Here is a 24405-nt window from a genome sequence, read left to right on the forward strand (position 1 = left end):
TACGCAAGGAGTTAGGTAACTTGCCCACAGTCACACGGCTAAGGAGCAGTCCGCTTGGATTAAGGCTTTGGGAACAGCACATGCTGGACCCCGGATCCTAGCAGGCACACGGTCAACGGCTCGAATCGTCAGCCTTCCGGATTTGGTGCTGTTTTCTACACTCAGCTCCCTCCGGGTTTCTACGTACCTCCTGGAGAGGCCGAGACCGCGAACATCGAACATTCCTCAAACTTGTACCCGCGACACAAACAACAGATTCAACTGATCCCTTGTCACTGTTTCTGCTGAGTGGAGGCTGCAGGGAAAAGCCAGTGGGTGACGGGCACAAGAGACAAGCCCAGAGCAGGCACCGTGCGGAGTCAAACAGACCAACATCAAGAGCCATTTTTGAGACACGCGGGCACATGTGACCGTGCCCTGGGTACGGGATGAAATCACTCACTTTGGTGGCTGTGCTGAGGTGCGAAGAGCATCCTCAAGTCCGCAGCGGCGACAGAGAAAAGGGGGACGGACAGATGAAGATGCGGCAAAATCCTGGTGACCCGTTTCACGTGGGTGATGAGCAAATACACATGGCCTTGTGTGTACCGACCACACCGAAGCCCCAGGGAAAGAACCACTCAGTTCTCCCGGCGGTGCCGGAGGGGTTTGCCTCTTCAAGCCCCACACCCACCTCCGCTCCGGAATCTTCTGGCATCCGGCCCAAGGGGAGGTCCGCTCCTTCTCCCAGTGGGAGAGGACACACAGGTGGGCCTAGACCTACTGCACTGGCCACTCGGAGAACTTACCAGAGCAGCACCACCTTCCCGTGCCTGGGCCACTTGGCTGGAAAGAGGTCGTCTGGAAAGGCCCACCCAGGCGGCCCCGCCCCAAGACCTAAGAGCTGCTTCCTGGCCCCCAGCCGGCTCCCGCCACAATCACACGTCACTGCTGAAAGCTGCCGCTGGCTCCAGAACTGTCCTCCTCCTCGCTTCTGTGTTAGTCACGTCAGGAGCAGGGGAGTGTCAGAGGAGGGGAGGTGGAGGCGAATGGAACCGCTGGAACGAGGCTCCCATCACGCACGAATCCCCCAGACCCCCATGTCGGGGCCGCACCACGCCCTCCTCCTGGGCCCCTGAAGTGCTGGGGACAGTCTCCTCAGCCTCCACCCCTGCCGTCCACACAACCGGGAGCTAGATCGCCGATGCCCCCCCAACCTCCGCCAGGACACCCCACTCCCCGAATGCTCGGGGGGTCTGTGGCAACAGGCACCTGCAGGACGGCCAGCCCTCCCCATCCTCAGCTCAACCCAGGCTCCAGGACGAGCGGACATTCTCTGACACGGTGACGGGTAATTTTCAGTAATTGCTTTATTCCATCATGACTGCCTACCCTATCTTCTCCATCACCCGTGCCCTGGGCCACCTCTCCTCTGGCAGTACTGACGCCAAGAGGTGGGGCCGGCCTAACCAGGTGGGCAGGCGGCCTCCATCCCCCCGACCCCGAGGCGGAGGCCTGGAAGCTGAGTCCCAGGGTCTAGGGGACCCGGAGACCTCCTCGCCCCACAGTCCTGGGCGTGAAAGCAGAAGGCACGATGACGCCCAGTCCCGCAGAGACGGGGGCGGCTGACATCTTGGCGTGGGGCTTGGTGACACTTCTTGGTGCCGTACGGGAAGAAATGAAAACGAAAGCACACGGACCGTCAGATCTTCAACTAGCAATTCCTCAGACGAGGGTAAAATAAAAGGCAAAAAAACCAAAAAACAAAACAAAACAAAATTGTGATTTGGCAAACTGTTTTCTTAAATTTTAAATTAAAAAAAAAAAAAAAAAACATTCACACAGAAGAGATTCAACTTATCTGCTTTGAAGAAATATATTAAAGAAAATGGAAGGTTAAAAAAAAAATCAAACCCCAAATAATGGTAAAAATAGACGTATCCTCTGTAAAAATCTGGGCTAATCTACTGAGTCATTCATATCTATTCAGTATTCAGAGCATGAGGTGAAACACCAGAGTATAAAAAAATTAAAAACCAAAAAGAGATACTGCCCTTGCGCTAACCCGCCAGCCGCACGGCTCGCTGGGGCTCTGGCCACCGGCCGCTGGTGGCTACAGTGTGTGGTCCCTCCCGCCCGCCACAGACCTCACTCGAGGCCTTCAAAGCTCCTCCCTGGTCCTGCTCAGCTTTGTGGCGTGTTCTTCTACAAACTTGCTCAAATGTTCCAGATCTCGGTTTCCATCCTCAAACTTTATCGGGTTCTTTTTGTCCCCGCTGGGGGCAAAGTAGATGGTCGGGAACCCCTCGACTTTGTAGCGGTTGCTGGGGATGTCGTTGGCGGTGGCGTCCATCTTGGCGATGACCAGATTCTTGTGGCCCTTGTACTTCTTGCCGAGGGCGGCATACTCGGGCTCCAGCTGCTTGCAGTGCCCGCACCAGGGCGCGTAGAATTCGATGAGGACGTCCTTCTTGGGGTCCATCACGATGGAGTCAAACGTCTTCCCCACCACGACCTTGACGGGTCCCTTGTTGTTCTTGGGCACCGGCTGGGACTTGACAACCGGCTTTAGTTTTCCTGCCCGGGAAAGCAAGCAGGGGAGCGTGTGAGTGCTGCAAAGGCCCTGGGCTCTGGCGGCCCTCACAGGACCAGGTGGCGAGGCCAGCCCGAGTGCAGGACGGGCGAATCCAATGTGCCAGGCCAGGTGGAGCCCGCCTCCACTAGCGGGCCCCTTAGCTCTCTAGCCTCCTCACCACTTCTACTCTCCCAGTTCCCGTAAGGGCCAGAGAGCCTGTCGATGGTCACACCCCAGGCCCGATGGGACGCTGGGCCCCATCCGGCGAGGTCACAGGAGGGGGGCTACCTGGTACGAAGGGGCTCCGGGAAGAGCTGGCAGCCGGGGCGGGGAAGGCCTGCAGGTACCAGCACAGGGAATGTTGGCAGAGGGCGGAACGAGGTCCGCAGAGGACTCCGCCCCACGCCAGAAAACTGGGCCGAGGTGCTCACCCAGATCAACAGAGATACCCCGATGCCTCAGAGCAGTTTTCCACGTGTACAAAACTTACTTCTAGGTCCAAAAGCCTGCTTTACACATTAAACATTTTTAAAATAGGGCTTCTCAAAATTTCCCAGATACCAGCCTTTTGTTACAAAAAAGAAGAGCAAGCAAGCATGGGGCCTGTCTGTGTCCGTTCTCCCACCCCCCAGGTACAGGAGAGCACACGCAGGGCCAGGCTCACCAGAAGGGAGTCGGGGGATGCAGTGTTGGAGCACCAGGTAACCACCCCTCCCGCCCCCAGGCTCCATGGGGAAGCTCGAAGCCAAGGCTCACCTTTTTTGAAAGCTCTGACAAACTCACGGAGGGTGTCAGAGTCAAACTCGTCGGGCTCCATGGCGAACTTCCGCCCGCCCTCGTCCAGGATGGCTGCGTTGACATCCTCGCCGCTCTCGCTGAGCCCCAGGTCCTTCACCTCCGTGGCAAAGTCATCCTCATCAGCCACGGCGAAGGTATACTCGGGGAAGTCCTTGGCCACCTCCAGGACCTTGTTCCGCCAAAACTGAGTGGCTGAAATGGGACGGAGCACTGTGAGCTGAGCCGTAGAGATCAAGTTTAAGATTCTGTGGCTCAGACTCTCTGACCAGGCTCAAGCCTCACTTGGAGAGAGAAGCATTTCTGAAAAGCCCCCTCTGTGAGCAGGTGGACCTTGCTCAAAAGCCCAATGAGCCCAAGTGGCCTGTGCCCAGTGACATAAACCAACCCCTGCCTGCCTGAGGATCAGGGGCTGGTCTAGTCCCAGCTCTGCCGCCCCATCTCTAAGAGATCTCTGGACTCCACACTAAGCTCCCCTCGTGCTAAAAAAGGAAGGAAGAAGGGCAGGTCTGTGTAGCAAAGAAGGAAAATTGCCTTGGAACCACAAATACAAAATACACCCTTGCGAACCCGCAAGGTCTTAGGCACAGGATTCCTAAGTGCGAGAGCCAAGAGCCCCCACCAAGAGCCCCCCTCCGCTGGACAGGCCCTGGGGTCTCACCAGCTCTGTAATCAAAGCCGAAGTCCACGCTGTAGTAGACGACCACCAGGGGGCGCCGCGTGTACCGCTTGGCATCATTGGAGGTCTTGCGATGGCCCACCAGGGGCAAGGTGTGCTTCAACACGTGGTCCCTGATGGCTGACCCCTCGGTGGTGCTCTGCAAAAAAAAAAAAAAAGGGGGGGATGCAGGTGAGGAGCAGTTTCACGGGGGCAGGGCTCATCTCACCCCACCTTCCGCTGCCACTGTTAAGGAATAACAGCTCCGAAGGGACGGGCATGGGAGAGGAGCCGTCTGAAGGGGAGCTGCTGGGGGAGCACACCCAGTAAGACCCTGGTGTCTTTCAGGGCCCCTTTCCTCCACTGACCCCTAAGTGAGCTTCTCAGGCTACGGCAGACACCATGTGACCTTTCCTCTGGGTCTGGGCTGGCCATCGGTGTCAATAAGAAACAGCTGCAGGGGGCACCTGGGTGGCTCAGCCAGTGAAGCATCTGACTGTGGCTCAGGTCATGATCTCAGGGTTCGTGGGTTTGATCCCTGAGTCAGGCTCAATGCTGATCGCGCGAGTCTGCTAGGAATTCTCTCCCTCTCTCTCTGCCCCTCCCCAACTCACGCTTTCTCTCTCTCTCTCTCTCAAAATGAACAAATAAAACTTATTAAAAAAATTTTTTTTAAAGAAAGGAAAAGAAACTGCTGAGGGAAGGCGGGCTTCCAGACAACAGCTGTTCCCACGGCTGAACAGAGTGGAATGATCTATCTTCCCCTCATGTGACCTTCACTACAGCCCCACCGGGGGCATTTTACAGAGATGAAGGGAGGGAGGCCCAGGGGCACACACCTGCTGAGCAGCTATGCTGGGCTTTGAATCCCACCTTGAGAAACAACACCCATGACTACGGGTTACACCAGAGCCCGGCCAAGCTCTCAGGGAAACGCAGAGCCAGACAGAGCTGCGCGGCTGGAGGCTGCTGCACCTGAGGCCACCCCTCCTGAGACAGGGCCAGGAGGCGGGGCATGCGGGGCTCAGCTGTCTGGTACCAGGCACCCGTCCTTGGACAAGCTCAACAACAGTGGCTCTTAAAGCTGGTTCACGAGGCTTCCCAAGTGTTTTCCAGATGAGATGGACCCGACTGACAATTTATGCAGCACCTGTGACCAGCTGGGCACAGCGGCAGTGGCTTGGGGACACAGAACACAGGCGACTGCCCCAAGGGACGCGCAGGGCCCCCTGACTCATGGTAAGACAGTCTCTGAGTCAGAACCTCCAAACACCAGCCTCACAAACACATTACAGAGGAAGAAACTGAGGCACGGCCAGGCTGAGTTGCTCACCCAGGTCACACAGGTGGAAGTGGTTGGGGAACACCACACTCTTCGCTCCGGGCCCCAGTCCTGTCAGGATGGGACAGTCAGGGAGGTGGCCCTGTGTAGCACTAAAGGATGGCAGGAATTACCAGGTGGGAGGGGGAAGGCGCTCCAGGGGAGGAAACAGCAGGAACCCAGCAGGGTACAAAGTCCCAGGGGAGGGGAGGGAGCAGGGGGAAAGCGCTGGAAAAGCGCGCAAGAGGATGGCAGGTCAGGACAGCCGCTGGACTGAACATCACCTGGAAGGTGACCTCAAGAGTAAAGTAGAGTGACCCCAGGGCACATGTGCTCTACAGCCGGGCATGTGCCACCCACAGGCCTGAGCCCGAACAAGGGCAGAGCCGGCCTCTCATCCTGCAAACAAACAGCTACTTTCTTCTGGCAATGCATCTTGTGCTGACTTTACCCTGGCTTCACCGTACCTGTCCTGCCTTGGTCTTTCCTTTGCCCAGATTTCCAAATCCACCTTTTACAAAATCGCATTTCACTGTGTTGTGTAAATTTTTACAAAGCAGTCTTAAATAATTCTGGCAACAAAGGTGGCATGTAAGCAATGCCAATCTATTTATTTGTTTTAAAGTTTATTCATTTGTTTTGAGAGCCAGAGAGAAAGCAAGCAGGGGAGGAGCTAAAAGAGAAGGAGAGAGAGAATCCCAAGCAGGCTCCGCACTGTCAGCACGGAGCCCGAGCGGGGCTCGAACTCACGAACCACGAGATCATGACCTGAGCCGAAATCAAGAATCGGGACACTTAACCTACTGAGCCACCTAGGTGCCCCATCACCGATCCATTTAAGGTAAAGAGTAAAAGGCAGCGATGTGTATAACAAACTAGACCAAGTGGCCCTTAACCTTTTGGGGGTTAAGGACCCCTTCAAGCTGTCTATGGAAAGCTGCAGACCCCTTTCCTGGGAACATGCACACCACCTGGAATGGTGCCTGATTCCTGGGGTCGCCTGAAGAGGAGGCGGAAGGGACAGGAGAGGGAGCAGCCCCCGTATGTCCAGGGGAAGAGAGGGGCCCTGAGCCTGAGCAGATGAGCAGATGTGGCCATGAGTGAGACTCCAAGGAGGAGCCATGGTGTTCACGACCCAGGGAATCAGAAAGATTCAAGGTGGCCCCCAGGCCCCCCAATAAACCACCGACCACCCTGCTGCCTGCGCTCACGTCTTCAGCCTCCCAGGAAGCTGCACCTTTACCATGGGGGTCGGGAAACGGGGGCCTGGAAAGGCTCCAGGCTCAGAACCCCAGCGTTGGCTCAACCAGCAGCCTGAGGCCGATCAGAAGCCTGGGTGTACAACACAGTGAACAGTTCCACACGCCTGAAACTAATATTATGTTGTAGGCTAACTGGAATTTAAATAAATATTTAAAAAAAAAAAAAAAGGCAGCCTGGGGCTGCGGTGGCCGCGGAGCCCTCACACACCTGGATCTCCATCACGTAGCTCCTGGGCTCGAATTTGGACTGGAATTTCTCAGGCTGCATTACAACCAACTTCCCAGAGGAGACTTTCAAGAACTTTGCTATTTCAGTGCTGAAAGTGTGGTGGAATTTGTAATCTTCTCTTAGGTTGTTGGCTGAGGAAGTAACAGAATGGTAAATACACAGTTTATTAAACTGCCTGACAGATGTAGGCTTAACACAGGACTCTTAAAGATGTTGCCCTGCAAAGACCACGATTCCCACTGTGAATTCTGTGTGGACGATACCTAGAGTATGAACACTTGAAGTTTGGATTTTAAAACTTGGTACAGGTGTATTGCCCTAAAGCCTCTTTTTCAGAATTGGCTTAAAAAAAAAAAAAAAAAAAGATAACCGTTCACGGAACAGCTCAGAGCTAACTGGTCAGGAGCTACTGTCTCCAATGCTGAGAAACACATTAAACCCCCAGACAGTCCGTGTGAACAGGGGAGCGTCACACTCTGTTATACCCACAAGGCGGCTTTTCACACGCAGCCCCTGCGAGTGGGCTGGCCTCTCCCCCTCGGACTGGTGGCTGGCCCGTTGCAGGCTGCAGGCCTTTTGCTATACACGCTTTCACTTAGATCTTGTCAGACTCTCAAGATGAAACCCCCCAGCCTGAGAATACTCCAGAACGGGGGTTGGCAAATCTTCCAGAAAGGACCAGACAAGATCTTTGGCTCTGTAGGCCATACTCTCCTAAGCACTCAACTTTGCATTCCAGTGTGAGAGCAGTTAGACAGCATGTAATAAAGCGTGGCCGCGGCCCTGAAAGACTAAGGAGACCAGGCAGGGGCCGGATCTGGCCCACAGGCCAGTTTCTCCATCCGTGCCCTGAATCCCCCGGGGGGGAACGCACGTCACTTCTCCACGCTGTCCTCACTGAGGCATCCAGACCCATCCTGAGCGGAGTCTGTGGTCCAAGCACTGGGTAAGACCTCCAATGGGTCCCCCCATCCTGGAGGGCGACTCGTTATAGGAAACATACGTTCTGAGGGAGGTGGGGGACAGCTTTCAAAATCAGCCAGACTTAGATTCAAATTCTAATTCTGAGACCTGCTCATTACGTGACTTTAGGCCTCCCCGGGCCTCAGCCCCTCCTCGACAGAAACATGGAAGTCTTCCCTGTAACCCCTGGGTAGGCTGGGGCTTCCCTCGGTGTGTTTCTTCCTGGCTAGTTCCCAGCAGGTGACGCGGTTACTTCATCAGTTAAGACTGATGAAGCACCTTGGCTCCCGCGTTGGACACGGAAATGGGATTTCCCTCTCCTGTCGGTTTTACCGCGTTAATCTGCACTTGATGGACACACGATCGTTCTCGTGCAGAAATTAGCGCTACGTGGCAACCGGTGCATTGCAAAGCTGCAGCCGCTACTCTAAAGCAGGAAACCAAGCCGTGTTTGGAGTGAGTGGGGGGTAGGGCATCAGAAAGGACGCAACAAGGCTGGAGGGCATCCTCAGGGCTGCCGAAAGAAGACATCTTCCACTCCTCACCCAGAGGCATCCAGGAGGGCAAGTACGCCTGCCACCAGGCAGGAGCCTGACAGTGGGTCTCAGGATGGGGCGAGTGCGACATGCCCCACAGAACGCCACCTCTGACCACTGTTCACCTCTCAACGCTAACACTGGACCTTAGCATTACCAGGCACGTTTGCTAGGTGCTTTGTCCACATCAGCTCAATGAACGTAACAACCTCTGATGTAGAAAACACCAAGTCGCCACCTGTGGTCCTTATGCTAATAATGGCAGAGCCAGGATTCGAACGCAGGCCGGAGTCAGAAACCCTCACTTTCTGGTCAAGACCCTGCCCTTGCAGAGGGACTGGGAAGGGGTGCCTGGAGAGACAGGGAGACAACAAACGTGGATGAACGTGACCGTGGCCCTGCTCCTCCTCAGAGCCCAGGGCAACGGCACACTCAGTATACGATCCTATCACCCGTGTGTATTCAAGGCAGCAGGGACTGACCTCTAACCCCAACCCCAGAAAGGCAAGTCTGTTCCCACAGATGCTTTGCAATCCTTCATCAAGCTAGCCCCTCAAGTGACGCCCCAGGACCTTCACACAAGAGCAGCACACTCCCCGACAACCTCACACGGCCTGGGCACGTTCGCTTCATCCAGCCCAGAGTGCCACTACTTACCGGCTTCCTGGTACTGCTGGTAGGCCGGGTCACTCTCCGCGGTAAAGACCCCGATGATGATGACATCGTCCCCGTCCTTCAGGAACTCCTGCACCTGCTTCAGAGCCACGATCGCCTTGGAGGGCGGCCCCGACTGCTCGATCATGTAGTCCACGATCCCTGGGAGCCGAGCACACGCCTGAGGAGGGGCGAGGGGCTCCGAGGCACTCCACCCACCGCTCTCCCCGCCCCCCTACGTCCCCCAGGACGCCCCCCTCCCCGCTGAGGGAACACCAGGAGGCAAGCCTACCGTATTTTTCCCGTGGGCCGTTGTAATCAAAGGGTTTTCCCTTGCGGAAGATTTTCAGGGTGGGATAGCTAGAGACGTCGAACCTCTTGGCCAGGTCTGTTTCGGCAGTGGCGTCGACCTTGGCCAGGGGGATCGGGGGGGAACGCTGGCTCAGCTCCTTGGCTGCCTTCTCATACTCGGGGGCCAGTTTCTTGCAGTGTCCACACCTGTAAGAAGCGACTGTTGTCAGGAGCCTGTTCCAGCACGAACATAGTCTCCCATCCGAACGAGACACAGAGGCCCGGCCCTCGAGCAGCTCCGTTAGACCCTGCAAACCTCTGAACGTCTCCTCGGGGAGGATGCGGAGCCGGGCCACTCCGGAGGCCAGTGTGACATCACAGGTGCCACTCACACAGGGTGCACACAACACACACACACAAACAGGAGGGAGTGGGGGGGGCGGGTAAGACATGGGAAAGGCGAAGAAAAACAACGATTTTTCTCCATTGCAGTCGGGACAGGGAAGGACACAGGTCAGGGATGGCTCCATACAGGGGGTGACAGTTGATCTGGGACAAGAGAGACAGGTAGGAAGCGGACATGAGTTGGTCAAAGGTGAGTGAGGGGAGGACAGACCGAAATAACCACATAACAAAAGCACAAGGACGAACAGTAACCAACCCTCGCGGACGCCGCCCAGCAGGGCAGCAGAGGGTGGGCCTGAGGACTCCGTACCAAGAACCGACGGCTCACACGGGGGCAAGGACCTCGCAAGTCACGGGCTCCGCGTAGTGAGCTGAACAAAGCACTGCCTTGTCAGGGTCCCCGGGACGCCTCGGGGCTGCACCCTACAGCAAGTGAACTGTCTGCAGCTACAAGGGGAACTGTTCTCCATGGGGTCAGAAACCAGGTGAACCTGCTCTCTGAGCATTTACTGAGCCTGTGACGTCAATGGGCAGCTGAGCTCAGCCCCCGGCAACTAGAACTTAGGATCCGTAACCCGTCGTGAGACGTAACCTCACAGCTGTCTCTCCTCCAGCACCGGCACCACCTCCCGGGTCCCCTTTGTGCCGAAAACCTCACAAGAGGGGCCACGGCCGCCCTGCTCTCCACGTGCCCCAGGCCTTCCTTCCTCCTCCCACCACCCCGTCTTCTCTCCGCACGTGCACACCCCGTGAGACCAAGTACAGTGACTTCTGCTGCAGAATCCAGAGCCTGGGGTCACTGTCGTCTGCCCCACGGTCACATTCCTGACTCTGGTCTACACCGCACACCCTGACAAAAAGCAAGCCTGCTCCAGAATCAGAACCACTAGCTGCCCCGTGATGAATGCGCCAAGGTGAACTGCAAAGGCTGACCACCCTCCTGGACCCCTGGCCTCGACGCTCACACCTTCCTTGAAGACGGTCCACTTTGCTTTGCTCTGTCTTCTCCGGCTGCCCACACCTCCGTGCTCTCCTCAGGAAGCACAAGAACCACATATAGCACCTCCACCAGCCACTCTCCGACTGCCTTTCTTTCTGGCATCTTCTTTCCCACGTCCGGGTCCCCTCCCCTGAATGATCCCTGCCCCCGCATTCTGATCCTTTCTGCTCTCCTCATGAGTTTTGTCGTCGCCTACAATCCGGGGGCCAGAACTGGCCACGTCACCTGCGTATGCTGGGGTCACGCAGGCCACACCCCTCCTCAACTCTAAGGAACTGGCCCACTTCCTCCGCAGAGCTGGGGATTCCAGTTCTCGGACAGGGGGCGGGCTTCAATCCCAACCCACGTGCTAGGGCCACAGCCCCCAGACAAGAGCTCCTCAGGCGCCCCCGGCCAGGTTCTGCTGTTTGTCTCCTACAAAAGCTGAAGCCCTGAGGCCGGGGGGTTGGGCAGGGGGCCCAGTGGCATCGAGAGGCCAGGGTTGTGATGGACGAGAGGAGAGGAGGCAGGGCAAGTGGAGAAGGCAGAAGGCAGGAGGGCCGCAGGACCCTGGAGGCTCCGACTGGAGAAGGGGACACATCTGGAGCATGAAGCGAGGCTGAGGGTCACCTTCGAAGATCTGTTCCAGAACAAACAGCCACGAGTGGAGACGAAGACATATAAAACCATGGTTCGAACCCCTCAGGAGGCAGCAAGGTGGGAAGAGGCAGCCCGACGCCACCAGCTGCCACCACCCTACCCACCACGGTGGCAGCTCCGCTCGGTCCTCCTCATCACAGCTGGACCTTCCGTGAACAGCATTTCCACACCTGCTACAGCCGTGTCCCCTCACACTGCCCCCCAGAGCCACGGCCATCCCAGCGCCTTCGTGCGTGTTTCCTCAGGGACACACGCTCGGCACATCGCTGGGCAGGGCAGGCGCGTGATGACAGATGGACCCAGCAGGCGCAGGCCTGGCGCATGAGGAAACGTGGACCACCTCGTGGCCCCACACACGGGCTCCACTCTCCTCTGTGCTACAGGCCTGTGTCTACCTCGTCCTGTCATCTGGGACAAGACCACCGCTCTCTGGAGGACTCAGCAGTCAGTTCAGCCTTCACGCATGGCCGGGCGGAGGGGGAGGGCCGTGGCAGGACCCCGTTCTGCTTCACACGCAGGCGTCTGTCTCTGACGCCCTCTACCCAGGGGCTATGGGGGAACCGAACGCGGGACAGGGCTCATCGTACCCGAGTAACATGGGACAGACGGCATCTTACCAGGGGGCATAGAACTCCACCAGAATGATGTCTGCATCGTTCACCACTTCATCGAAGTTATCCTTGGTCAGCACAAGCGTGACTTCTGGTGGGGGCGTCCAGTTGGGCTGGGAGATCTCTTTGACCTTGGCCACAATTTCTGAAAGAAACCACACAAGACTGAGCACGGGCAGACCTCACCGCAGAGGCAGGCGGGGAGGCGCCGACAGACAAGTGGCAGGGCCTCGAGGAGAACGAGAAACGTCTGATTTCCCCAAATCCACCGGCAGCTCTCGCCAGCGCCGCTCCGCAGTTTGAGGCCACAGTTCAGGATCGAAGGTCCACGGTTTCCACCAAACCCCCTTCTGCCCTTTTTCCATCCCCTGGTGACTTCTCCGACAGCCCAACGCCAGCTGGCGAGTGAGACCCTGTTCTTGCCCCACTGTGGTGCTCACCGCAGGCCAACAGAGGGGGTCTCCCAATGTCTGACCACACGTGCCTCGGAGTAGCCTCGAGGGCGTCCCCTTCTCAGGTACAAAGCCACTCGCATTTCGTCATGTTACATCCGGCACGCGTCCCGACACGTCCGCAAAAATCAAGGAAAAGGAAGAGGAGCAGCCCCTCCCCCGGCTGCCCGGGCCGCGTCGGCGTCACCTCGGAAGGCGTCACAGACAGGCCTGGTCGTGGCCCCGCTCCCCAGAGATGGAGTCAGCGACGTGAGTGGGACACGGAACAGACTCTCACGAGGCACCTTCCAAGTGGCTCTTAGGAGCAGTGCGGGCACACTTTACATTCCTCTTTTTTTCTTTTGCTCTGCACTCGCCAAGGCGCCGCATCTGAGAGCCACTCCCGCAAAGCAGGAGCCTTCAGACGGAAGTAAGCGCAGCAGCAGACGCACGGCACGTCCATGGCGTGAACCCCCGCGCCACCATCGTCGGGGAGGCCCATGTACTAAAATGCACTTGGAGGCCACACTGCTCTCAAGATTCCAAACTGGCCACACCGCTAGGGGTCAAATGTTGGGACCAGATGTCCACATATATGAGCCTGTTTAAGTTTTTACTTTATCTATTTTGAGACCGTAAACGTGTGGGCGTGCGCGTGGGGCGGGGCGGAGAGCAGAGGGAGGGAGAGAAAATCCCAAGCAGGCCCCACGCTGTCAGCAGAGCCCAACTCGGGGCTCAAACTCACGAACCAGGAGATCATGACCTGAGCTGAAACCAAGAGTCAGACGCTTAACCGACTGCGCCACCCAGGCGCCCCAAAGCCTGTTTACTTTTAAACGAGAAGTACACGGCTTTCAGCCTGTCCTTCCGTGAAGTTCCTCTATGTGCTGACATGGGTAAGATGTTATCTGTTAGATAAGACATGAATGTGCACATGATATGCTGACAAGTGTGTGAAAATCACACACACACACGTTCTTACGGGTACACAGGAGAAACGTGTTACACTAGCCACCTTCCTGGAAGGGAGCCAGATAGCCAGGCTCAGGGTGGAAAGACTATCCCTGATCTACCTCCTTGAATTCTGAACCACGCAAACGTATTTCTTGTAAGTTCTCAGACAGATACAACGTGAAAGTGAGTACTGATGGATGTGAGGTCTTCTTCCTGCACCTACGATGGGCTCCAGTGCTTAGATCATAGGACCGACCCTCACACCTGCTCAAAGAGAATTCAGATCAGACCCAAGTGACCTCCCATTCCTCGGACGAGGAACTTGAGGCCTGGCAAGGAGAAGACACTTGTCTTCTCCAGTACTACGTCACGACTGTAAGACCCAAACCTTAGTCAGTGCCATACCACACCAGGAAAGGAAAACGTAACATAATTTTTTTTTTCTAGTGATTAAGAGATATGGTGAACAGGGCACCTGGGTGGCTCAGTTGGTTAGTTCTCCAACTTCCGCTCAGGTCATGATCTTGCAGTTTGTGAGTTCGAGCCCTGCACCAGGTTCTGTGCTGATAGCTTCGAGCCTGGAGCCTGGAGCCTGCTTTGGATTCTGTGTCTCCCTCTCTCTCTGCCCCTCCCCTGTTCATGCTGTGTCTCTCTCTGTCTCAAAAATAAATAAACGTTAAAAAAATAAATAAAAATTAAATAAATAAATAAATAAATAAATAAATAAATAAATAAAGAATTTAGCTTGTGCCTAATGTCAGTCAGGCAGGGATCCCTCGGGTTTGGTTTTGGAAGAACCACCTGGCTCCCAGTGCCTGTAGTTCCTAATATGGGGTTCTGGACCCACAGCCTCAGTAAGCCCGGGGAGCCTATAAGGAACGCACATCATCGCGCCTGACCTGAAGCGCAGTGAACTGGAAGGCTGGGGATGGGGCTCAGCACGGGCTGCGGGAGCCCACCAGCTGAGTCCGACGGAAGCTCTACAGCACCGCCGAGAACCTGGCCTCGGGCAGCAAGTGACACACGGCCTCCAGGTCTGGAGTTTCATGGTCTGAAACGGGAAGAGACCCCTGCCACCCTAGGACAAGTTTATTTTGATCTCGGTTACCTGGAACATTCCAGCAGGGACCACTCCCAGCCCACACAACTGGTCTTCCTCTCTATTACCCAAACTCCCCCTCTCTCAGCTTTCCTGTGGGAAGACAGTCCCGGCCTCACCTCCCCCTGCAGCTCAGGCTCCACTCACCTTCCTGGGTCCGGGAGCCCTCGTAGTCCACAGCCTGCCCCTTCTTAAGGACCTTGATGGTGGGGTAGCCGCTCACGCCAAACCTGCTGGCCAGCGCCGACTCCGAGGTCGCGTCAATCTTGGCCACAGGAATGGGAGGGTCGTTCTCCTTCAAGGCATTGGCGATTTTTTCATATTCTGGAGCAAACTGCTTGCAATGTCCACACCTGAGAAAGAGATTTAGGGAAGGAGAAGCAGGTTCGTTGTACCCACGGAGACTTATACCCAGCGTATGCACACAAACGCCGGGGCACCGGGACCAGAATGATCGCAGTCAAGAGAGACAGACACAAGGTAACACAACGAGGAAGCCACGGTGGCTGGAGTCAGACAGACGTAGGCCAGAGTTCCCGCTCCGGGCTGGACACACACTCCCAACACCTCCAAACCCCAGTGCTTTCACCTGTAAGCTTCTCAAAGTCCATCAAGGGACCCCTTGTGAGGGGTCTATGAGGTTAAAAACTCTTTACCAGGGGCGCCTGGGTGGCTCAGTCGGTTAAGCGTCCGACTTCAGCTCAGGTCATGATCTCACGGTCCGTGAGTTCGAGCCCTGCGTCGGGCTCTGTGCTGACAGCTCGGAGCCTGGAGCCTGCTTCGGATTCTGTGTCTCTCTCTCTCTCTGCCCCTCCCCTGTTCATGCTCTCTGTCTCAAAAATACATAAAAACATTAAAAAAAAAAAACAAAACTCTTTACCAAAGACCCTTCTGGTTGTCTTCGTGCATTCCCTCAGAGCACACGGTGGAGTTTTCCAGAAGCTACATGACAGATCACAACGTCCGCACAGTGATGTTAACACGTAAGGGTTATCATTAAAGATGAATTCGTATTGAAATTTCTCTGTTTCAATGTTCAATATGGTACATACTGATTGCCATAATCCACATAGAAAGCTGTCTGGAGGGCACCTGGCTGGCTCAGTCAGTGGAGCGTGTGACTCTTGATCTTGAGGTTAGCAGTTCAAGCCCCATGTTGGACACAGGGCCTTTAAAAAAATAAATTAGCTTTCTGTGCCGTTAGCATTCTTGCAGCCATGGTGAACGTTCCTAAAGCCCGCCGGACTTTCCGCAAGACGTGTGGCAAGCGCCAACCCCACAAAGTGACACGGTACAAGAAGGCAAAGATTCTCCTTACACCCGGGGAAAGCGACATTATGACAGGAAGCAGAGTGGCTATGGTGGGCACACACAGTTGATTTTCCGGAAAAAAGGCTAAAACTACAAAGAGGATTGTGCTGAGGCTTGAATGTGTTGAGCCCAACTGCAGATCTAAGAGAATGCCAGCTATTAAGAGACACAAGCATTTTGAACTGGAAGGAGATAAGAGAAAGGGCCAAGTGACCCAGTTCTAAGCTGCTTCTTTTGTTACGTTATGAAGACAACAAAATCCTGAGGTTACGTTCACTTCAAAAAAATAATAACAATTAATTAACTCCTTAAAAAGCTATTTGGAGTCACAAGCAAAAAGTGAGAAGTGGTGATCTATTATTACTGTTAGTAATAATAAGACCTCATGAACCTGTTGTAAGGACTACTTAGTTACCTTGTACGGAACACCTCTCACTTGAACATCAAACGCAGGACCAACCACGTGAGTATATCTTAACTATCTTGTCTCAAAAGTGAACCGAGGAGGGCAGAGGAAAGAGGACGACAAGAAGGAACAGAGGCCAGCAGGAGAGGGGAGGAGGAAGGGACACAGAGCTGTAACACTGCACACAGTGTGGGAGCGGGGGAGGGAGGACAGAACGAGTGGGGCCCGGGGACTGTGCGCCCTTCCACACCAGAAACCACCGTGGGCCAGGCTTGCACTTGGGCAGCACGTGGTGGGAGCAGGGAGGTGGGGTGGCCTTGACACAGGTCAGGGTAGAATCTCTAACAAGGGACGTGTCTGTCGCCAACGCGGGTCTCCGTGGCAGAACAGCTTGTTAAACATGCCCACGCCCTGGCCGTGGCTATCAGAGGTCATGTTCACATTCTGAACTGCTAAGGACCGCGTTCCACGAGGGCCGGCTTCCTGGACGCGGGGTCCCTGGCGTTCCTGCACCCGGACGCTCCCACCCTGCCGGGGTCTGGGTGCCCGTGAGGCACCAAGCATGACAGCCCAGAGGAAGCCCTCGTCCAGGCTGGCAGAGCGAGGAGGAGGGTCCTTACCATGGAGCATAGAACTCCAGCAGCACCGTGTCTTTGTCAGCCACAAAGTTATCAAAGTTTGCGTCGTTCAGGACCAGGACCCCATTTTCTTCCTTCACTTCCAAGTCATCTTCCTCCTCGTCGTCGTCGTCCTCCTCCTCCTCCTCTTCATCCTCAATGGCACCTTCCTTATTAGAAGAATCTGAGCAGAAAACACCCACAATGTTGGGAACCTGGGGACTCTCCTCCTTAAAAACTTTCCTAAGGGGGCGCCTGGGTGGCGGAGTTGGTTAAGCGTCCGACTTCAGCCAGGTCACGATCTCGCGGTCCGTGAGTTTGAGCCCCGCGTCGGGCTCTGGGCTGATGGCTTGCAGCCTGGAGCCTGTTTCCGATTCTGTGTCTCCCTCTCTCTCTGCCCCTCCCCCGTTCATGCTCTGTCTCTCTCTGTCCCAAAAATAAATAAACGTTGGAAAAAAAAAAAAATTAAAAAAAAAAAAAACTTTCCTAGGACCCCAAGCCCTCAAAGTGTGGCATGAGTCCTGAGTGGCCCCTGAGGACCACCACGAGCTGGGGTGGTGACATCAGGCCTCCCCCACCCCAGAAATTCAGGGTAGCACCTGTAACAAGGGACGTGTCTGTCGCCAACACGGGTCTCCGCAGTGGCACAGCTTGTTACACGTGCCCACGCCCCAGCCGTGGCTATCAGAGGACATGTTCACATTCTGAACTGCTAAGGACCGCGTTCCACGGAATTCCGCTCCCAGTCTGTACACTGGGGAGCCACTTAGGATTTCACTTCAAGGGAGGTCCCGGTTAAAGGGTTTGAAAACCACAGGTCTAGAATTTAAAGCCTCAACGCCCCAGCAGGGCTTGAGGGCAGGACGAGCCGCCTGTGCAGACGCAGCCCCGCAGCCCCGCAGCCCCGCAGCCCCGCAGCCCTGCAGCCCAGCTCCATGTGCCCCCTGCCCAGCCTGGGGGAACCCTCACCGTCAGCGCCTCCCCCTGCACTGGGATCTGATCCGCTCCTCAGCACCACCCCTCTGCCTCGCCCCTGTAGCAAAGCTCCTTTATCCACATCCCACGCTTTCCTTTTTAGGGCACCTCAATCTCTGGTTACCCCATGTTTGTGCTCCAGGGCAAGGCCAACTTTCAACGACATCTTCTTCCTCGCTGACTACGCTTCCCACAAGGAGGGCCTCACTCAATCTCCTGTAACAAACAGGTGCCGGGCCCCCCAGACAGCACCACGCTTTTCGCTCTGGAGGATGGACTACTGACCAATTCCAGTTCTCTAACTAACCCCAGTGATCTCCAGGGTGGGAGCTCTCCCATGAAGAATTGTGAAGATTTACAGGGTCAACACGCGTCAAAAATACACAACAAACCACACCTTCATGGGATGCCTTGCCCGGAAGCAAAGCTCTCTTCCCATAACATGAGAATCTGGGAGTTTAGCTCACTACCCAGGGATACAGTAATCTTCCACCAAACTACACGTACGGGGCACCATGAGCTGTTGTTAACCAGGATCCCCGGCTGCTGTCGCATCAGCAGACAGAGGTGCAGCAAGTAAGAATGGCAGCAACCCCGGAGCCAGGTCATGGCCAGGGGCCCGTTCTTCCTTCCGGAGGGGCTCCCTGGGAGACAGAGCAGCCCCGGTGGTTCTGTGTTTGGGGCTGAGGGTGAAGTCAGCCTCAGGATTCTGGAACCTCCAGGATTCGCCCCGGCTCAGCCTTGCCCCTGACTAGTCCAGGGCTGGCTCCGCGGCTGCCGGGACGAGCCAGGGGATGGGTCCGGGTGGCCTGGCAGCTCTGCCCGTTTCTGTGAAAATCTACCAGTCAGCAAACTAATTATAAAAAACCCTCAACCGCGTCCTTTCACGCATCCTGCTGCTTTTTCCTGGCTTCCACATCTCTCTCCAGCTTACGGTGTAAGATTTCCTCCTTTGTGGGGGCAGGAAGAATGGCCTCTAAAATCCCAAAAGAAAAGCCACCGATTTGACAAGTACGAACCGAGCAGACTCTCCTTTCCTGGGACTGGTGCCCCCCAACCCTGCCCCCAGGGCCATCGCCGTCTGCTCTTTCCCTTGGCCTCCTTCCTCCGCAGCAGGAGCTGCAGAGGACGGGCCTGCAGAAGCCCCGGGCCCCCAGCACTGTCACCAGGCTTCCTGGATGTGGAGGAAGGCAGGACCTGGGGGAAGACAAAGCGGGCTCGGGCTCCGTCTCCACCTCTTAGGCTGGCGGCCTAAACCGAATCCCCTCCCCTGGTCACTGGCAGGCAACACCATACACCCAGGTCTTCTGTCAATCTGAGAACCTAAGGCTCTTGGGAACCTGAGTTTAACACCAGCTGGCGAGGGCTCCCCCAGGTTCTTCTGGAAATACCGCCCACTCCAAGCCCACAAGGCAAGAACTCAGTACTGAGCTTTCCTGTTACGGCCTGTGGGACAGCAGCTCCATCGGCTCTCCAGAAGGTCAATCTGCCCACCCTTCGCTTTAAAGTCCTACCCACGATGACCTGTGTAACGGCTGCGCACTTGAGGGCTTGACGCGAGAATGTTCTGCAGGTTCTCTGCTCCAAGTCGGGGCTACGAGGCACCCCACGCCCTGCCTCCAGAGGCTCGCGTGGGCCGGACAGCCTGCTGACAGCAGTAAGGAAGGGCCTGTGGGCCATGCAGACCCACGCTCACTGCCTGAATGCCCTGCACATTCGAGAATCAGATTAACTTGCAAGCAAATGGAAAAGACTGGAGGCCGGCTGGAAAGAAAGCACCGGGAAACTTAATCTGCGCTTTAAGCTAGGAAATACAGCGGGGGAGGAGGAAGCACTTGGCGATCCGCTCAAAGCATGGGGATAAGGTGAATTTTACAAAAAGAAAAAACAAAGATGCCTTCTCACCTACGCTCAGCCTGATCGGGTCTGTGAGCACAACTAGTGAGTTTCAGGGCTCTCTTGATTAAGTGGGTGTCCCTGAGCTACCACGGGACAGAGTTCCTTAAGAGTGAACTCATTTCGGGGTGCCTGCTAGCTGAGTCAATTAAGCATCTGACTTTTGGTTTCGGCTCAGGTCACGATCTCACTGTTCACGAGCCCCGAACTGGAATCCTTGCAGAATCCACGCTGACAGTGTGTAGCCTGCTTGGGATTCTCTCTCTCTCTCTGCCCCTCCCCTGCTCATGCTCACTCACATGCTCTCTCTCAAAATAAATAAACTTAAAAAAAAAAAATCTTAAAAAAAAGTGAACTCATTTCTTGATACTTGGAAAAAAAAGGTTTTTTTGGTTTAAATGACAACAAACAGAACGACAGGGCATTCCCTACGTAATTAAAGACTCTCAAATGCATTAAGTCATGCCCCTACCTTTCCATCCCTTCCCAGCTTGCAGATAACCCCAGGACTGGACCCACTACAATCTGAGCAGGCAATGGCTCTATATTCCTACGTACTAGGAACCCACCCACTCCTGCAAGGAAAACACCCCACATTTAAAAAAAATTTTTTTTAATATTTATATTTGAGAGAGAGAGAGGGAGACACATACACACACACATAGCGTGAGGACGGGAGGGGTAGAGAGAGAGGGAGACCCAAATCCAAAGCAGGCTCCAGGCTCTGAGCTGTCAGCACAGAGCATTATATGGGGCTCAAACCCACGAACCGTGAGATCGTGACCTGAGCTGAAGTTGGATGCTTAACTGACTGAGCCACCCAGGCGCCCCAAAAATATCCCATATTTTAATGGGCAAGCCGTTTTTTCACTGGGCTTCACTTTTAAGACTGGGACATTCTAGGATAGAAAATACATCCACCTCTTTGTGTAAGTGGCCTCAGATGATCTCTGAAATGGTTCACTACTCACTTGACCCGGAAAACCCGACAAAGTCATGCAAATCAAGAGGTTCAAATCTTCGTGTTCACTTTAAGAATATACGGGAAACTGCCAAGGCCATCAAGGGCATGCATATCCGAAAAGCCACCAAGTATCTGAAACATATCACTTTGCAGAAGCAATGTGTGCCATTCCCACACTACAATGGTGGGGTTGGTAGGTGTGCCCAGGCCAAACAGTGGGGCTGGACACAGGGTCGGTGGCCCAAGAAGAGTGTTGAATTTCTACTGCACATGCTTAAAAAGGCAGAGACTAATGCTGAACTTAAGGGTTTAGATGTAGATTCTCTGGTCATTGAGCATATCCAGGTGAACAGAGCCCCCAAGATGTGGCAAAGAACTTACAGGGCTCATGGTCAGACTGACCCATACCTGAGTTCTCCCTGCCACATTGAGATGAGCCCCACGGAAAAAGAGCAGACTGCTCCTACACCAGGAGAGGAAGTTGCAAAGAAGAAAAAGATATCCCAGAAGAAACAGAAGAAACAAAAACTTATGGCCCGGGAGTAAATTCTGCACAAAGCACAGGCAAATAAAAGTAAAATCAGAAAAAAAAAAAAAAAAAAAAATCCAAAGCCTTCCAGAATCTTCTGGATGGATGCTATTCTCTTTAGCATGAGGCCAATGAAGCCTCCACAATGCTCAGCCTACATGGTAAGACCACTCCAGAAGTGGGGGCCCCTCCTCCAGCCAGGCCTCTGCCATCCCTGTCCACGCTCCAAGGTTTATCTGATGACAACACCGGAGCCTTGCCCAGCCTGGACACAGGCAACTCCTTTCAAGATGTCCTCATTCTACCTCCTCAGCTGCTCACTCTTCAATCCCCACCAGAGAAGTGCCTAGAACAGGTGGATAAACTACCATCAGGTAAAAACCATGAAGTTTGCATTAAACAAGGAAAAAAAGAAATTTGTTATCAGACAGATCATTAGAGGTGATATTTATTAGGTGCCAAGCACTGTGCTGAGCTTTTTAAACACATTCTCTCACCCCTGGAGGGAAACATTACATGCACTTTACAAATAAAGAAACGAAGGCACACAGAGTATTAGTCACGTGCCCAAGGATCACAAAACTACTCAGTGGATGGAGAATCCTGACCACTCAACTGCTCTGGTATACTGTCACAGCAGATTTCCTTTGCAATATGCCGAAAGTTTTAGGCGGAATCCGGTGGTAATTACTTCTCAGGAATGAAGAGAGAGGGGCTGAGCAGTTCTTTAGCACTGCACCCAAGTGAATTTCCACTTCACTTTTAAATCTAAACCAATCCCAGATAAAAAAGACAATCACCTGCATCAAAGTATTTTCCTTCACTATTTTTAGCTGGATGTAAAGATGTGAAAAGTACCATTGATTTCTAATCTGAGACACAGAAAGTCCCACAACCTAAGGCTTATACCACCGGAGCTTAAGTTCTATTTGGTAACCGTATTCTCGGGATGGGGGAGGGGGAGGAGTGTCTTTTGGATCCCAGACACCACTGTGCTGTCTGGATCTAACATGTAAGAGGCAAAACAAAATCAAAACCTAAAGACTGGGAACATCTAGGGTGGAGGGAAATGTGGCGCCAAAATAAATCCGCAGGACAAGTTACCTATGAAAGTGAAGGGGCAGGGAACCCCTCCCTCAGGGATGGGAGAGGGTCAAGGTAGGGACTAGAAGCCCCTCCCCAACACGCCCCCACCTCAAAAGCACATGCCCTGCAAGACCCACCATGACCATGACAACTCCAGAGATTCCTGGGATCACCCCAGGGGCAACTGCTTCCCAGGGCCTTCGTGGGATTAGTGACCTGTCACCCAAATGATACACTTGCTGGTCCTAATACCCTTGGGGTCCACCCAAGTCTGCCACTCTCTCAGGCGTCTTGAGAACTGCCCCCAAAAGAGTCACTGGATCAAAATCAAGACAAAATTCTTTTGCTTTTTAGCTGCGTTCCAAAAACTACTCTCCATCCTCACTAGTCCTCAAACTTTGAGGTGCCTCCCAAAGTTTAAGGTGCATATGAAATCAATAAAGAAGTTTAAAATGCAGATTCCAGGGCACACCCCTGCAATCTGCTTAGGTATATTTTGGGTTTCTGCATTTAAATAAGCATCAGATGATTTGGATAAAGGTCCCAAGACACACCGTTATCTGGTTCCTTTCGGCAGGTGCTTTTTTTTTTCCACCAAGTGCCGAATTTTACTTCCTTTTCTGTTTTGCTGAAGGCTTGAATCAGTGACCCACAAAGAAGTTACTCAATCTGTTTGAAAGGGTATAAAGTTCACACACTTCCCCTACGCACTACTATTAGAAAAGGGGGGTTATTTATACTGGAACAAACTGGCTAGGAAAAAAGAAAAAAAGGTCATCAGGAGAAAGGCCAGAGAGGAAGAAAGTTAAGACCAGGAATGGGATGCCTGTTCTCTAGGAACAGTATTCTTTTCTTGACTACTACTGCTTTCTAATTATGGACGTTTTCTCATACCATTTGTTTGCAGCGAGCTGGTTTCAAAGAGAAATGTGGCAACGATGGCTAGTAGCTGTCTAATGTTCGTACTAGAGCGGGAGCTCTATGGGCTATGGCCACGCTCATCCTATACTCCCAGAAGCCTGCTCGGTGACTGGCACATAGTAGGTGTTGAATAAACAGGCGCAGAGGAAATGGAACCTCTGGTTTCTAACAAATGCAAACCAAGCCGTCCCTTTCTCCCTCAAACCAAAACCCAAGTGCTATTTCTTCCCAAATCTACAAAATGCATTTTTAAAAAGTAAGATGCCTGCGGCCCGCCGCTGCCCGGGAGAGCTCCCACTCTCGCCCCTTCGCCAAGACCTGTTTTGCAAACAGTGGCCCCCTCTGCCTTCCCGCTCCCTGGGCGTGCTCGCCTGGAAATTTTAACCAGCACCCTTGCCAAGAGCGAGCAGTCAATCTGAACACGAGTAAAAACTGATTAGAATCTGGGTGAAGGAGCCAGTTGCAGGAAAGGCACCTGATACCCTCTCCGCGTCCCAAACCTGGTAGGCAGGGGCTTGCTAAGAGGCCTCCGCCGCCGTCCTCTCCTGGGATCTCCTAAGCGATCCCGCCCACCGCTACTGCCCTCAAACTCCAGCAAGTTGCCGCCAGTAGCGGAGGGGCTCCGCACGGAACCCCCCGGTCCAGGGTCGCACCCACCCCGGATCTCACCCGTGGGCCCCTGCGGCCCATCAGGCGCGGCCCACCGCTGGCCGCTCACCTTCGTCCGGCCCCCCGGCGCTCGCCACCGCCAGCAGCTGCGCCAGCGCCAGGAGCAGCACCAGCAGGCAGGCTTTCCGGGGCCTCATCGTGGCAGTGCGCAGCGCGGCCTCCCCACGCCTTCGGCCCCTGGGCACTCCCGGACCTCGGGCCCTCGCCTCGCGAGCGAAACCGGAGGGAAAGCGAGAAACCCCCCCAGGAAGTCCTCGCCGGCGCTCGGCTGGGGGCGGGGAACCCACCGCCCGGCCAATCCCAAGCGGACTGGAGGCACGGGCCGCGTGCGCCTCGCTGCGCGTCGATGCACCGCGGCGCCGCCCTCCTCTCCGGCCCTCCTCTCCGTCCTCCTCCGCGCGCCCCGCGGCTCGCGCGTTTAAAGCTCCGAGCCCTAACGTGAGGTGCCCCCTTCTGATTGGCTGCGCTGCAGCCACCAATCAGCGGCTGCCACTCGGTTTGCCGGGAGCGCACAGGCTGAGAGAGGGAGTGAGGGAGAACAAAGGCGGCGGGCCGGGGCCAGGGGGGCGGGGCCGGGCTGCGCATTGGGGCGCGATTGGCCGTCGGCGCGCTGGGCGGGGTGGAACCTG

At 54.8% G+C, this 24405-nt stretch overlaps 2 protein-coding genes and 1 pseudogene across 2 annotated transcripts; 2 read left to right on the forward strand and 1 right to left on the reverse strand.

Annotated features, from left to right (window-relative positions):
- Window positions 1–1331: 1331 nt before the first annotated feature.
- Window positions 1332–24226, reverse strand: PDIA4 (protein disulfide isomerase family A member 4). The gene is made up of 10 exons (XM_045496047.1): window positions 23826–24226; window positions 16740–16920; window positions 14550–14755; window positions 11925–12063; window positions 9265–9470; window positions 8976–9134; window positions 6799–6950; window positions 4011–4167; window positions 3311–3544; window positions 1332–2556 (listed from the first exon to the last, which is right to left on the reverse strand). Exons 1-10 carry the CDS (start codon window positions 23911–23913, stop codon window positions 2141–2143), a joined length of 1938 nt encoding a protein of 645 aa, XP_045352003.1. The 5' UTR covers window positions 23914–24226; the 3' UTR covers window positions 1332–2140.
- Window positions 15601–16093, forward strand: LOC123607067 (annotated as a pseudogene).
- Window positions 20563–21167, forward strand: LOC123607066 (60S ribosomal protein L17-like). The gene has a single exon (XM_045496048.1). It carries the CDS (start codon window positions 20563–20565, stop codon window positions 21115–21117), a length of 555 nt encoding a protein of 184 aa, XP_045352004.1. The 3' UTR covers window positions 21118–21167.
- Window positions 24227–24405: the final 179 nt, after the last annotated feature.

Source organism: Leopardus geoffroyi, chromosome A2, assembly GCF_018350155.1.
Source record: "Leopardus geoffroyi isolate Oge1 chromosome A2, O.geoffroyi_Oge1_pat1.0, whole genome shotgun sequence".
Lineage (NCBI taxonomy): Eukaryota > Metazoa > Chordata > Mammalia > Carnivora > Felidae > Leopardus > Leopardus geoffroyi.

Bases quoted from the DNA above. Each gene is read 5' to 3' on its own strand.
- PDIA4 (XM_045496047.1), bottom strand. From the start codon at position 23,913: ATGAGGCCCCGGAAAGCCTGCCTGCTGGTGCTGCTCCTGGCGCTGGCG. The intron at 9,471-11,924 runs GTAAGATGCCGT...CGCTTCTTACAG, and splicing joins GTGGAGTTCTATGCCCCCTG to GTGTGGACACTGCAAGAAAC. The intron at 4,168-6,798 runs GTGTGTGAGGGC...TTTTTTTTGCAG, and splicing joins GCTACGTGATGGAGATCCAG to AGCACCACCGAGGGGTCAGC.
- LOC123607066 (XM_045496048.1), top strand. From the start codon at position 20,563: ATGGTTCACTACTCACTTGACCCGGAAAACCCGACAAAGTCATGCAAA.